This window comes from Equus caballus, chromosome 9 (genome assembly GCF_041296265.1).
Source record: "Equus caballus isolate H_3958 breed thoroughbred chromosome 9, TB-T2T, whole genome shotgun sequence".
Lineage (NCBI taxonomy): Eukaryota > Metazoa > Chordata > Mammalia > Perissodactyla > Equidae > Equus > Equus caballus.
In genome coordinates, this window is record NC_091692.1 from 61,151,138 (window position 1) to 61,164,999 (window position 13,862).

At 36.6% G+C, this 13,862-nt stretch overlaps 1 protein-coding gene across 8 annotated transcripts in view; it reads right to left on the bottom strand.

The window, feature by feature from the left end:
* The window catches only part of RGS22 (regulator of G protein signaling 22), a 165,402-nt gene extending 151,961 nt beyond the window's left edge, over window positions 1-13,441 (bottom strand). For 6 of the 8 annotated variants that reach the window (XM_070222409.1, XM_070222407.1, XM_070222406.1 and 3 more), the window contains exons 1-4: window positions 12,524-13,441; window positions 8,852-10,331; window positions 5,984-6,086; window positions 1,725-1,928 (exon numbers count right to left, since the gene is read on the bottom strand). In XM_070222409.1, the coding sequence (XP_070078510.1) occupies window positions 1,725-1,928; window positions 5,984-6,086; window positions 8,852-10,314 (1,770 nt within the window). In that variant the 5' untranslated portion in view covers window positions 10,315-10,331; window positions 12,524-13,441. Of the gene's footprint in view, window positions 1-1,724; window positions 1,929-5,983; window positions 6,087-8,851; window positions 10,385-12,523 lie in introns of all 8 variants that reach the window. The other 2 variants (XM_070222403.1, XM_070222408.1) reach the window with 2 other exon arrangements.
* Between the last annotated feature and the right edge of the window lie 421 nt (window positions 13,442-13,862).

The following is a 13,862-nucleotide window of genomic DNA, read 5'->3' on the forward strand; positions in this document are numbered from 1 at the left end:
AGAGAAACTTCTCTGATGGAGGAAAAAAGTTAAGCCTTAATTGAACAATTAATAAGCGTATTGATCCTGATGTGGAAGATATCTCAGGAAATTAAATAGACATTAAGAACTAAACATGGTTAGAATCAAATAAGTCAGAAAATGTGATATAAAATTTATGGACTGTGTAACTTATTAAATATAACTAACAATTTACTCATTTATATTTAGGCTCCAAAAATTCTTTATGGAATTACAAAGGATACGGGTAAAATTTAATACGTAGCAGTTAATCAAAATTTTTTAGTGAGTTAAATGACAAACTAAAATTTAAGGGAAATTTTTCTAAATATATCTACATCTAATCCACACTTTAAAATTGTCTTATTAAAATAATATATAAGAAGAGTGACATTTTAAATCTATGTGTATAGTGTGTACACAGACATATGCACACATCAGTTACCTAAACACAAAGAAATTATGAAACTATCTTCAAATTTTCCCCTGGTTTTAGTAATTTGTTCAACAATAGAACTTCTCTCTTTCTTGTTGCTCTTCTATAAATGGAACATGCAACCTCAAATCATTTTTGGAAAGAGGTACATTATAAACAATTTAGTAAATTTTATTTAAAAAAACCACCTTTCTCAACCAGCCCAAATATGTCACAATATTGCTACCCAAGCTAGACTAAACAAATGAAATCTGTGACTATAAGTCTGGACTTTTAAGAAGTACTTACATGAAATGCGTGACTTAGGAGGGTTTATTAACTAAGACTCCCATTGTAAATAACCACATATGTCTAATAAGTTACTTTTTACATCCTTAGTTATCAATATTAAGTAAATTTTATTTAACCAGAAGTCTGCCCAAAAATGACACTCATTAAATTAAGATAAAGGTTGAAATTATGGAGTAAATTCAATAGAACTTCTGAAAACATTTTATTTATATTTCATTTCAATCAAATATTCATTTTGCAAATCTATAAGGCCATCTGTCTCAAGTTCAAAATTTGTAATATTATTTGGAAAACTATTTTTAAGAAGTGACTGAAGAACATTTCAACACATAGTGATGAAATGCACAATTTTTAAATGTTACACGAAACAGTTAAATACATATATATGATAACATGGAAAATTCTTTATTTAAAACATAGTTATTAAAATGGGTAAAAGTGACATAGTAAAATAAAATTTTTTCAAAACTCACCACTTTAAAGAAAACATAAAATGACATGGATTATAATATATATACAAAATAGGAAATAAATCATCATCTTTCATTAATGGGAAAATTTGCATGCTTTCAAAATATTCATAATTTTAAGTCAGACAAAACGTTGCTTAGGGGGAATGCTTCTTGTATATTTAAAGTCTCTTTAGAGGCGTTTTAAATTCCGCTTACTCTGGGCACTTCCTGGAAGAGCATCTTTTCTATTTCTTGGCTTTGCTGTTCCTCTACTACACTCTTCAGACCCATGATAAGCACACAAACATAACACACAAAAGTCAAAACCACAGGCTGTGCGGCTACACAGTCCCCTTTTCTTATATGGCTGGTACTTAGCAGGGGATTGGCACCTTGGGCAAGGTTTTAATGCTTCATCAATAAAAAGTGTTTTGGCAACCTGCAGTGAAAGCATACACACTAAATCTTCCAGTTTCATATAGAGAAATTGCTTTATTTCAAACTCTGTAAATATTTATTTCTAATAACTTATGATAAATACTCACCTTAACATATTCTTCCTGTTTACTACTTAAATGAGTAATAGAAGAGCTTGCTATAGGTGTCAAAACTTCTCCCCAAGGAGAAAATGTTGAAACTTGTTCTTTCTGAGAACCTGGTGTCCTAGCCTGAGCTTGTACAGATCTTAAAGCTGATCGATTTAAAACATGGAGCCGAGTGGCAGCATCCTCAACATTTAATATAGCCCCCTGTGGTAAAAGACAAGAGGGGTCAATACCAGGATATCAAGAGTTCCAGGACGGCTTTCTGATGCACATGTGTGATTTAAATATTTGGAAGTGGTTTCACACCACTAGAATTTTCTCCCTAAACCATTCCTTTTTAGAAAAAAAATGTTCTCTCATCTAACATTTAAAAGTTAAGGAAACATAAAAAGAAAAAATTAAAACAATAAATGCTAGCTTTAAGTTTGTACGATTGGTTATTTGCATGAGTAGGCAAACTTTTCCCAAAAAGGGCCAGATAGTATATACTTTACACTTTGCAGGCCAGATAGTCGCAGTTATTCAACTGCTGTTTTAGCAAAAGCAGCTGTAGAAATACATAAATAAAAGAGCAGGGCTGTTTTCCAATAAAACTTACTTTAAAAACACAGGTGATGGACAGGATTTGGCCCATAGACTGGAGTTTGCTAACCCCTGTTTTAAGCCAAGGTCTAAGAAGAGATTGTCCCTGAGCTAACTTCTGTGCCAATTTTCTTCTATTTTCTATGGGGATGCCACCACAACATGACTTGATGAGTGGTGTGTAGGTCCGCACCTGAAGTGGAGCGTGGGAAGTTAACCACTACGCCACCAGGCTGCCGTGAGGTGAATCTTTTCAAAGTTTGCTATGGGGTATCATGGAATTCCTTGAACGTTTCTCACCTTAGCCACACGTCAGAAGAATAATGGTTCTGGGTAGACCATGAAACCCAATTTGTTCGACTGGTTTTTGCAATACTTGTAAATATTTGACTCATTTTTACAGTTAAGTTTTGAACAGCTTTGATATTTTCAAAGGAGAAAAAAAATCTCGTATCTGAACTGGATTTCCACATTACTCAAATATTCAGCCAAGTATTATCTTCAATACTAATCCTTATAGCTTTGTATTTTGTTAAGGTTGGTAAGAGAAAAAAAAAATAGTAAGGCTTTTTTTTTTTTTTTTAGCAAATTGGCATTCTTAACCAATTATCAAAATAAAATGTGAACTTTCTCATGTGTCCAACTATGATTTTGATTCCTCTTCCTTGATAGTCTCCTTTTGCCACAATTGGCTCCTAACAGCGGGGAGAGCTAAAACATGAGAAATTATAGTAGGATAAGTATAGGAAATGAGGATAGCTGGTCATGAAAAATTATGTGATTAACAGTTTAACAACATATGCATAAGTATAATGAATGAATATTAGTTTTCAGAAATTAGAATGAATACAGTTGAACTGTATTACAGTTTCATATAGGACTCAATACTCTCTTATATTACATTTGTATAAATTATTTGCAGCCTAGGCCATGCACATGGCAAAAGAGCATACTAAAATTTCAATGGATTTCAAGGCAGTTGGTAAACACAGTGACTGCGCATGCAGAAAAAAAACAAATAGGGATATTTTGAAGCAAATTTCAGCCACAGAAGAAACATTTGTTCATTTAACAAATATTTATAGAACACCTGAAGGTGCCAAGTGAATAAAACAGTCTAATCCTTGTCTTCCTGGAGCTTAAAATGTGTGCTAATATCTCTTAACAATAGGAGGCAAAGCAGTCAACAAAGGCATATGTTTATGAATGCCAAAATTTTTCAAAACATAGTCACCATCATGTTACCAGAAAATATTTAAATGTGAGAGTGGAGTCACCTTATGGTTGTTCATTTCCATGATTATAACAAAACACTGAAGAATACAGTAAATTAAGAAATTCAATGGAAAAGATATGGTATCCTAATGCTAATGCTCATTCTCACTGCTGCACAGCAAATAGAAAAAATTGAGATCCTATTACATGTAGCCGATCTGTGCCTTCTAATTTTCACACTTAAGGAGCTGTCAGTGATGCTATACAAGTGTGAGGAAAACCATTAAAAAACTTTGTTTTATAGTTTTTCTGTTTTGGTTAATGACATACACTAGGATAATCAGGTAGAAAGCAACCAGTCCACATCAGAATAGGAAGGCAAATGGCACCAGGAAGGACGTCTCGGAGAAAAGAAGGAACAGGTAGAATACCTGATTTGTCTGGACTTACACAGAGGAGGTTTCCAGCTCTGGTGGATAATGGGAGATGAATCAAGGATCTCTATAGAGAAACACTAAGCAAAAAAGAAAGAAACTGGGCAATTATTAACTCTGGGGAAAAAAAAGTTATATAAGAAAAAAGGTGTAATCATACTGTACTGCACGTTACAGCTGTCAAAAGTCATAACAATCTCAGTACAGTCTTAATAATGTCAGCACCTAATTCAGATTCACTTTCAAAGGACGGTAAGAGGAGAAAGGGAAAAAGGAATTCAGAGAGACAGGTGGGTAGACAGGTAGCGGTAGTAGTGGTAAGAGGTTAGAGAACAAACAATCTCTAAATTTGTTGAAAGAAAGCAAAGAAATAGCAGTAAAGGCATGCTATTTAGAAATGGAGAGGTACATATCAGAAGGAGCAGCTGAAGAGTTGAAAGTGATTGCCTTGATGGGGAAGAATCCAGAGTAGGAAGTGACAGGGCAGGAGAATGCATGTTTTGTTATAAGCCTTATTGTCCAATTTGACTTTTTTAACCATGTACTTGTTCTTCTTTGAAAAAAAATTTAAAAAGCAAATCAAAATAAGAAAAAGAGTTCAAGTAAGGAAAAAAAGTGTAGTCCTTTAAGAAACCAAATTAGAAGGAAAAAAAGTGGTAGCCAGCCTAGAAGATAGAATAGTTTATCTAGAATTACCTGGTGTTGCCAAACACAACCACCTGTTTCTTCCTTATAGGATGTAAGGAGTACATGGAGCTAAAAGTTTAATATTAATAGGTGCTTGCTTAAAAAACTGTTTTTTAAGTCCTTAGCATGTAAGGAAGCACTCTAAAAAGAAATGTTAAGAAGGCAACTAATATCTTCAGGATTATAAGCTCCCAGAGCCAGCAGCTGCAGCAGTAAGTAGCCAGGAGCTGTGAGTAACTCGTAAGGAAACATCACAAGTGAGAAGGTAAAACTTTTCTTAAAAGTAAAGTAGAAAGTCAACATTTTAGTTAACATCAGTCGCTCATATTTCATTGTAATGAGAAACCCACAAATCTGTATTTAGGTATTCATATTTGTTTATGCCATGCTTCATGTCAATTATTATATTTACTCAACTTAGAAATTTACTTATAAGATGTTATTAAATACTTTTCACTAGACCAAGAATAAGGGAGTAAACTCTCAGAGTTTCTTTTGGTATTAATGTCTAAGAAAGGTCTAAAGTTAAATATACAATAAATAGGGGGGCCAGAGTCATCAGATGCCTATTATACAAAGTACGTCCCTAGGAAGAACGAATCTGCTTCTGTAGGACTTTTCCTGTAACTTCAAAGCTGGACCTCAAATCTTCAAAAGAGTACAGGTTTATGATGCTCTACTAGTACTAGTACTAATCTGCCATGCTCACTAGCCTCCAGGGCTTCATATATGTTATTCCCTCTGCTGAAACGCTTTTCCCCGTCTTCATCTGGCTAACTGCTAACTCATGATTCAGGTCTCAGTAAGATGCACTTTTTCTGAGAAGCCTTCCCTTGATTCCCAAGTATTAAACACTCCTTTTAAATGTTCCAATAGAACTAACTCTGGGCTTCTCTTAACACACCTGTATTTTAATCACCTGTTAACCTGTTATCACACACAGGGTATGAACTCCAAGAGAGCAGGGACCATGTCAGAAATGTTCATCATCATAATCTGAGCAAGTGACAGTAATATCTACTCAAAAGACAGGATAGAAAGTGCTATAAGGATATCTAATTCTGAATGGGATCCAGCACATCACTGGTATTCAAATACTGCTAACAGTACATACACTTAAACAGCAACAAAACTCAACAAGATGTTCTTGATGCTAGGTAGTCTACTCCACTTATGGACTGGAAGGAAATGGAGTTTGGGAAAAGTAAAGAGTTTATGAGTGAATGTTTGCTAAATGGAAAAGGTTAAAAGAAATCAGGAAAACTAAATTAAGTTGGCCAGCAATATGGGATCATCAGATATTTATACAAATCCATTTTAGAAAAGTATTATATACATTACCTCAGAATCCATTTTCAGTTTTGTGATATAAAATTTCCTCCTCTGATTTGCTTTTTTATCTTGAACAACAATTTCGCGCCAGTTTCTGCTCACTTTCCAAACACTATAACAAAAAGATCAGTCCTTATATTGTATATATTCCACAAGATTAACATTTTTTGCATATAGCAATTAATAAGAAAAACTTGTTTTAAAGATTTTGGAAAGTAAATTTAAGCCTAAAAATGTACATTAAAAATATGACTTGATCTACATCAATGTTTCATATTGATTCACCATATGAAAGAATTCTTATTAAAATACTAAATATATGCCAGAATTTATATTGATAGATTATCATCTTATAAATGGTTAAGGGAAAAACATAGTTTCATAAAAGCCAATATGAGTCCACAGGGAGACTGATTAAGAGGATTTAACTTCAAATGTGACACTAAGATTAAAAATTTGGAACATGACATGCAGCAAATGATTATCATCTACAGCACAAGAGATTTTTTTAATCAATTTCTCCTATTAATGTATTTAATATATCTGTCATTTTGATTAAACAAACACAAGAACAATCAATCCTTCACTGGATGTACTAAGTGCCAAATAAATATTATTATGCGTAACACTACAAAGTCCCATTTTATATACCAAAGGTTATGAGAATGAAGCAGCTAAGGAAAAAATGCAATTTATGCCCAGTGATTGCTTATTTAACAACTTTGGCAGTACTAATTGTTAAAGAAAAGGTATTTCTTCAACTGTTAATCTGGTCTTTTTTTATTACTCTAACTTCACAAATCACTCAAAGGGAATAAGATCAGACAGTTGAAAAAAAAAAGTCACTGGTTATGGAGGGCCCCAGGTAATACTTGAATTGTAATACTACTATTCTTCCAGCTACCATGGCCACCTCAGTTGCCATTGCCTCTCCCTAAACTGATACATATGCTTTACATCAGATTGATGGAGAGGAATAGGCAGAAAGTCATCCATTGATGGGGAAGAAATGAAACATATAACTGAGTATTTGCCACAGCTATTTCAAATGACCATAATCTCTCACATTACCAAGATTATACATGCATTCTGCGGTACAACTACTATAAATTTGGAGGCCTGGACAGGAGAGGTAATCATTGAAATATGACTGAATATCAACTACTTCCACAAGTGAGCACCCAAAACTATCACCCAAGTTTTTAACTGGTCTGTATCCAAATACTCTGACACATAAAAGTAAAATTCCTATATCTTAGCCATATCATTAATTTTTCTAAACAAATAATATCTTGTTTGAACATTTTTTAAAGGCACACACATATAGGTGCACTAATCTGTTTATTATCCTACTTGGGTTACACCAAATACATTCCCAATCAAATCTATTCAGAAAGGCCTTAAACCTTTATAAAAGTTTGTAGAAAAGTACTGGATTAGAAATCAAAGGGTTCAATCATAGACCTGGATCTATTCCTGTCTCCTTGAGTCACTATTGGCAGGTCTCTTAATTTTCCTGGAGTTCACTTCTCTCATCTGCAAAACACGTGATTGGACTAGATATCTCAAAAGAATTCTAGCTATGAAATTCTACAATTCTCTACAATAGCCTACAACTCATTTATGGGGGAAAGGTGAAGAGGGGCTTTACTAGAAGTAGCAGTGGCCATCAAAACAGCAAAGACTCTATGAACCAAACTCTTTTTTTTTTTAAGATTGGTCCTGAGCTAACATCTGTTGGCAATCTTTCTCTCTTATTTTTTTCTTCTCCCCAAAGTCCCCCAGTACATAGTTGTATTTTCTAGTTGTAGGTCCTCCTAGTTCTGCTATGTGGGACGCCACCTTAGCATGGCTTGATGAGCAGTGCTAGGTCCGCACCAAGGATCCTAATAAGTGAAACCCTGGGCTGTTGAAGTAGAGCATGCAAACTTAACCACGCGGCTATGGGGCCAGCCCCTGAACCAAACTCTTGATATACCCTATTGAAAAAGAGCTTCACTATCTCTCCAGCATGTCCTCTTCTAAGCATCACCTTACAGAACTCCTATTCCACATGGCTTCCCTCCTTCCTGGTCATGGCATTCCCAAGGCTCTTGTCTTCTGAGAGCCCTGCAACTCCAGAATTGCCAGTATGAAGAGTCTCAGTTTAGTCTTTGCAGCCATAGTTCCTACCCTCAATACTCCTAAATATCTGATGTAGTTTCTCTTTAATTATGTAGCACCACTCAATATACTGAAATCTCTGTGAACACAAATTCTTCAGTTTCTAATTCCTTGAAATTCTACCAAGTAATTAACTTTCACTGCTGTGTTAGCAATGAAAATGAAATAATCCATATTGCCCTTGGTCTCTGAAAAGACCAAACCCTAAAATGAAAGCTAACCACTGTTCTTGGATTCTAGAACTCAGACTAAATAACTAAATGGTATCTTTATATGTTGTCATTCCTTAGTCACCATAATGCTTTACATTATTTCTGACCAAGTGTCATAACTTTAATACAATTTGCAGTCTGACAACAGGATGTGAACTATTAAATAAATCATTAAGTAACTTTCGTGGAGCTTGCCATCTTGAAAGTTTAAAGTTCAACTTTTAGAAACTCTCTTCCCAAATGACAGTGAAATGAACCTTATCCACAAGATTATATTGTTGCTTCTAAAGCAGGCTTTTAAATAGAGGGAGCTATACCAGTAAGCTCTATTGAGAAGTTCACTATACCACCTTTGATAAAATGTAGGACAATCAAAGATAAAGATAATAAAACAAAACAAATAAAGAACAGAACAACTACTCCACTCATAGAAAAGCTTTTCAACTAAAAAAGAAGTGATAAAAGGCAGTTTTGTTTCGGAAAAAAAAATTTTATTTCTTACCTGCATAGGCTTTCTGTAGTCAAGGAATCTAATACCATAGCAAGAATATGCTTTAAATTTCTATATTTTAATTCTGTTAAGATGTCCAGTTTTTCTATACCCATTTTCTTGCCAATTAGTCCTGCAAGCACACACTGTAGTACAGCAATTTTCCCCTCATCCCTTTCTTCTAAGAATTCATGTGCACCGCTTTGCTGGAATCTTTTCCTTTTGCTTTTCATAAAGAGCTCATGCACTAATTGCAAGGCTGGGGTCTGTGATAAATTCTTAAAGCTTAAAATCAAATCCTCACTCTTACTATCACTGCTCAGCTGGCTCTCTGACATGTCCGAAACAGTTTCTGATGTTGTTTCAGAGTCAGAATGCACGGTCTGCTTTTCCTCTTCTGTCTCAGATTGTGAGCCCTGCTCCCGAAGGGTGGACAGTCTTCTCAACCTTCCAAGACGCCTTGACTTTTTTATGGTGTCCCCTACTTTTAGAGTTCTCTTATGTAGTTCTTGAAAAGAACCCTCCTGGTCAGAGAGAGAATCTTCTGTTTTATCCAAGCAAAGTGAATTAAAACCACTGTCTTCAGGTGTTGAAATATTGCCTCTCACTTCAGTTGAATGAGAAAGCCTTTGTCTTGCATTAAATTTAATGTTTGCTACAAGATTACTTACTGGAGTCACAAATATGTCCTCATCTGTTCCACAAGTTGTGCCATTAACAGAGGAGCCCAGAAGTTCAGGATATGTATTCTCATCGTTAATACACACACTGCTATCACTAAAGTCACGTGTAATAGAGTCTTTAAAATTATTGCCCGGAATTGGAGATATACATTCAACTTCAAATAGGCTACAATCATCTTTGGAATCATCAATTGTGGAAGTCTTCTGTTGAGAAAAATTTAGTCTCAATTTTTGACTGCTGGAAGTTGCTTCTTCTGTTTTCAAAGTGCTAGTACCCAAAGAACTAAAATTATTTCGCCCTTGAAAACCTGAAGCACTGCTTGGAATATTTTTTTCTAAGTTGAGAGCTTGGCTTGAACTACTTTCTAGAGAATTATTTTGTGATTCAAAGTCCCCTTTTAGAAGAGAGAAGGATATGGTCAACCTTCTGCGTGGTAGAAGTTTTTTCCCACTGATTTTAGGAGTTTCACAGAGTTCTGGGGTTTTATCCTTCTCCTTCCTAGGGAAGACAAATCTCTCTTTTTGAGTGGGAGACTCTAAAGGATGTGTTAAGTCCAGATTTGAAGTTTCGGGATGTTCATAGCTTAATGTTGGGCCTTTTTCTTTCTTTCCGAAATACTCTTTTTCTGTATTATCAAAGCTGCAAGATTTTAACAACTCACTGTAGCCACTATCTTGAGATGAAGATGTGGAACAAAAATCTCTGAAGCTGGAGTACTTGAAATTAACAGTAGGAGAGTCCACCTCATTTCCTGCTGCAGTGCAAGCTTGACCTGAATGCCTTTCTGACATCTTGAAAATCTCTGTTTCTACAAAGTGAAACCAAATTTTATTCTTCCTTTGAAATAGGTAGTCTGACAGCCTACACCAAAATACATGATTTGTTATGAGTACCGATAATAATGGAAAATTTTATGGCAATAAAAAAAGTTACTTTAAAAACCAAATCTACTCTATACTTATGTGTAAATTACTTAAAACAACTTGACATCATAAAAAACAAAACTTTCAAGTTATAAATATTCACAGATTACTTGACTAAGCCCCATGCAAAAATATTTTCTTGAACTTAGTGAATTATTATTTTATTGAACTTGAGAATAAAAAATCTGGCAGCATCATTTTTAGATGATTTTTTACCTTATGATTTTAACAGCACTGAAGTACATAATTGTAGTTTTAATATTCTAACTTATTTGTGCTGGCCTATATCTAGTTAGTCGGATATTTCCTTTCAAACTTCTGGGATGTAAATAAAGCTATTTGAAAAAACTACATACTAATTTTTAAACATGTCTTTGGGAAATGTGTCAAATGAGCGCTGCCACTAGATTTCACAGCAATTTGGCTAAGCAACTCCAGGATAATGTTATTCATACTTGTAACACAGACCTGTCTCAGAAATCCAGTCCCCACGACCATTCACAAAATCTGGATTCCCAAACTTACAGCTTTGCAGAGACACGTTGGCTCATTGATAAATTACTTACACATTCTTCTTGCGCTAACCAAAATGAACCACTGCCCCACAGATATAAGGCCATTTCAAATTTGGCATGTTATACTCATTCATGTCTCATCTTCTAAATATTTCGAGACATACGGTCCAGTTGCAGGCTTGAATAGGTAACAAGCAACTATTTGTGGGAAATTCCCCCTTTATAATATTCTTGAAATTGTGAATAAAGAATTCAAGTAAATCACTTAAAGAAGAAATATGACAGTAATTATATTTGAAAGGAATGACACTAGCAAATACTTTACTCCTTAGCCTTTTCAACAGTATCATTACATTCCTTCTTTCTAGAAACCCAAATTAAATATTAACTCAAAGGAAGCTAAGATAAGAAAGTTATCATAGTTTCTGATATTTCTCTAGATTACTCAAAGGGCACTAAGAAAGTTATCATTCTTTCAAAGTTTTCTCCAGACCACAAATACATTTAATTTTTCTCTATTAAAAGATCTTGGAAAGATATATTTTAGTGACTATAATAAGAAAGTAATGTATGCCTAAGTTACATAAGTTAAATATATGAGTGAATGAGTTTTTTAAACAACAAAATTTTTACTCTAACCACAAAATGAAATAGTTTCTTTATAGTATAATGATCATTAGAAGATCATTATTACTGGGCAAATTACCTAAGTGTTTTTCAATCTTTAAACCTATATTCCTTTTTGGTAAATCTCACACGTGTTCCCTTTTGATCCACATCCCCTCAGATTGTGAGACTCACTGCTATATCTTCTGGACATGCCTACTAGCCAAGATCATCAAACTTTGCATTCTGTAATTTGTATTATATTTTAAAACAATTTTTGTTTTCAAAATATTAAGTTAATGAGATAGAATATGTTTTCAAATTACATCTCCACACACGAAAGTTTCCCACTCTCTGAGAATCATTCTATTAACAGTTTTCACTCACATCATATGGTAAAATTGCGTCAAGGAGTCCCTTTATAAAGTTAAAACAAATGTAACTATTCTTATACCTCACCACTAGGTGTCTCACCATGCTAGAATTTGGGAAACTGAGAGGTAAATTGTTAGAAAGAAAGCTGGGATGCTGCTATCATCCTTTAGGCCACTTGTTACAAACATAAAACCTTTCTAGTGTTTTTTTCTGTTCACCTACACATTCGGAGTTGACTCCAACGTCCTTTCTCTGCTGTCATCATGTTCATCTTTCTACTACCCCAAGAGGTTGGTCTCAAACAAAACTTGGTTCTTCAAAACTTATTTTAATTATTTAAAATTATTCATGAAAATTATGGAATGTCCGTTGACTAATTTTACCGATTCAACAGCTCACCGATTAATCAAACCACCTCCTCAATATCCATTTTTTAAAACCAGGCTCCTGATTAAAGAGTTGAGAACATTTATCTCAGTGCTCAAAAAAAAAAAGGACTTGTAAAATCAGAGAATGAAATACTTATTATTTAACTATATCAACACCAAATTTCCTTCATTTGTTAAAGTGGAAAATCTTACCATCAGGAAATCTTGAGCTCTTAGATGTCAGTTATGTAGGATTCCAAACAAGAAAATCTCTGACTGCCTTTAAAATTCATGCCAAAGTAACAGCACTTAAAAAGAAAACTTTAGTTTGAACAATTAATTGAAACCTGCAGTAGCACCAGGACTGCTAAAATTTGAAGGGTACGTAAAGGACACGCTGCAGGAGTTATTTCTAACATTTGAAAAGGCTTAAATCATTCTGAATTTCCTGCAGCTTTGCAGACAACAGTACCGTCGACATCCTTGTTCCTCCAGCTGGCCTTGGAACCGAGGAACCCTCCTGGATTCGGGCTGTGAACCGGCAGCGAAAGCCGCCGCGCCGTCAGCGCTCCCCGCCGGCGGCCAGCGGGGTGGGTAACGGTCTCCGCGGGCGTCAGTGAGCCCGGCCGGCCCGTCCCGAGGCCAGGCCGCCGGGGCAGGCTCGGCTCAGCTCGGCCGCCAGGGCCCCGGGCCCAGAGAGCCGCCGACAGGCCGAGGGCTGGAAGGGGGTCAGCCGGAGCGGAGCGAGCGGAGAATCGAACGGCTCCAGGCGCCTCTCCAGTCCCAGCACCTGGGAAGAAAGTGGGCGCGGGGCCGGCCCACACCTGGGGCCCCCGCTCCCGCCCACCTGGAGACCGCGGCGCGGCCGCACCGACGGCGCTGGCGGGCCAGGCGGGGCGCCGAGGCCGACTGGCGGGAGGAGAGAGAGGCAGCGGCCGCCGGGCGCGCCGGGGAAGAGCCCCAGCCTCGCCCCCAGGGATGCCCGGCTATGGCAACCCCCACGCCGCGTTCGCGTGGGGCCGCCGCACTTCCTCCTTCGGTTTGAACTGCCCGCCCTGAGTAACCGCTACGCGCCGCCGCACCCCGCGCCGTCCTTCCTCCCGCCCCGCGGCGCCCCCCGCCGGCCGCCCCGCGAGCTGCAAGCCCCCGGCCCTCGCTTTGGCCCGCCGAGGTCTAGTCCTCTCTTTCTCACCTTTCCACCCGTCCCAGAGCACAGCGAGGGCCTCCTAACGTGATAGGCTCTTCCTCTCCCCATTCTCACTTTGGAGAACATCATATAGAAAGGCCGATAGGTCCTACAGTGGGGCGCCATTAAAAATAGTGTAGGAGAATATTCACTTGAAAATGTTTCCCGAGATAATCAAGTGTAAAAAGCAGGTTACAAATTGAATGACTCCTTTTAGGTTAGAAGTATAGATATACACAGGATAAGATTTGAAAGGTATGACAACTTGGTTACAGTATCTTTAGATGGGATTATGCTTGTTTTTTAGGCATCTAAAAAGGGATATTTTATTTACAGGGCACCTAGTATATGCCAGTCTCCATCCTC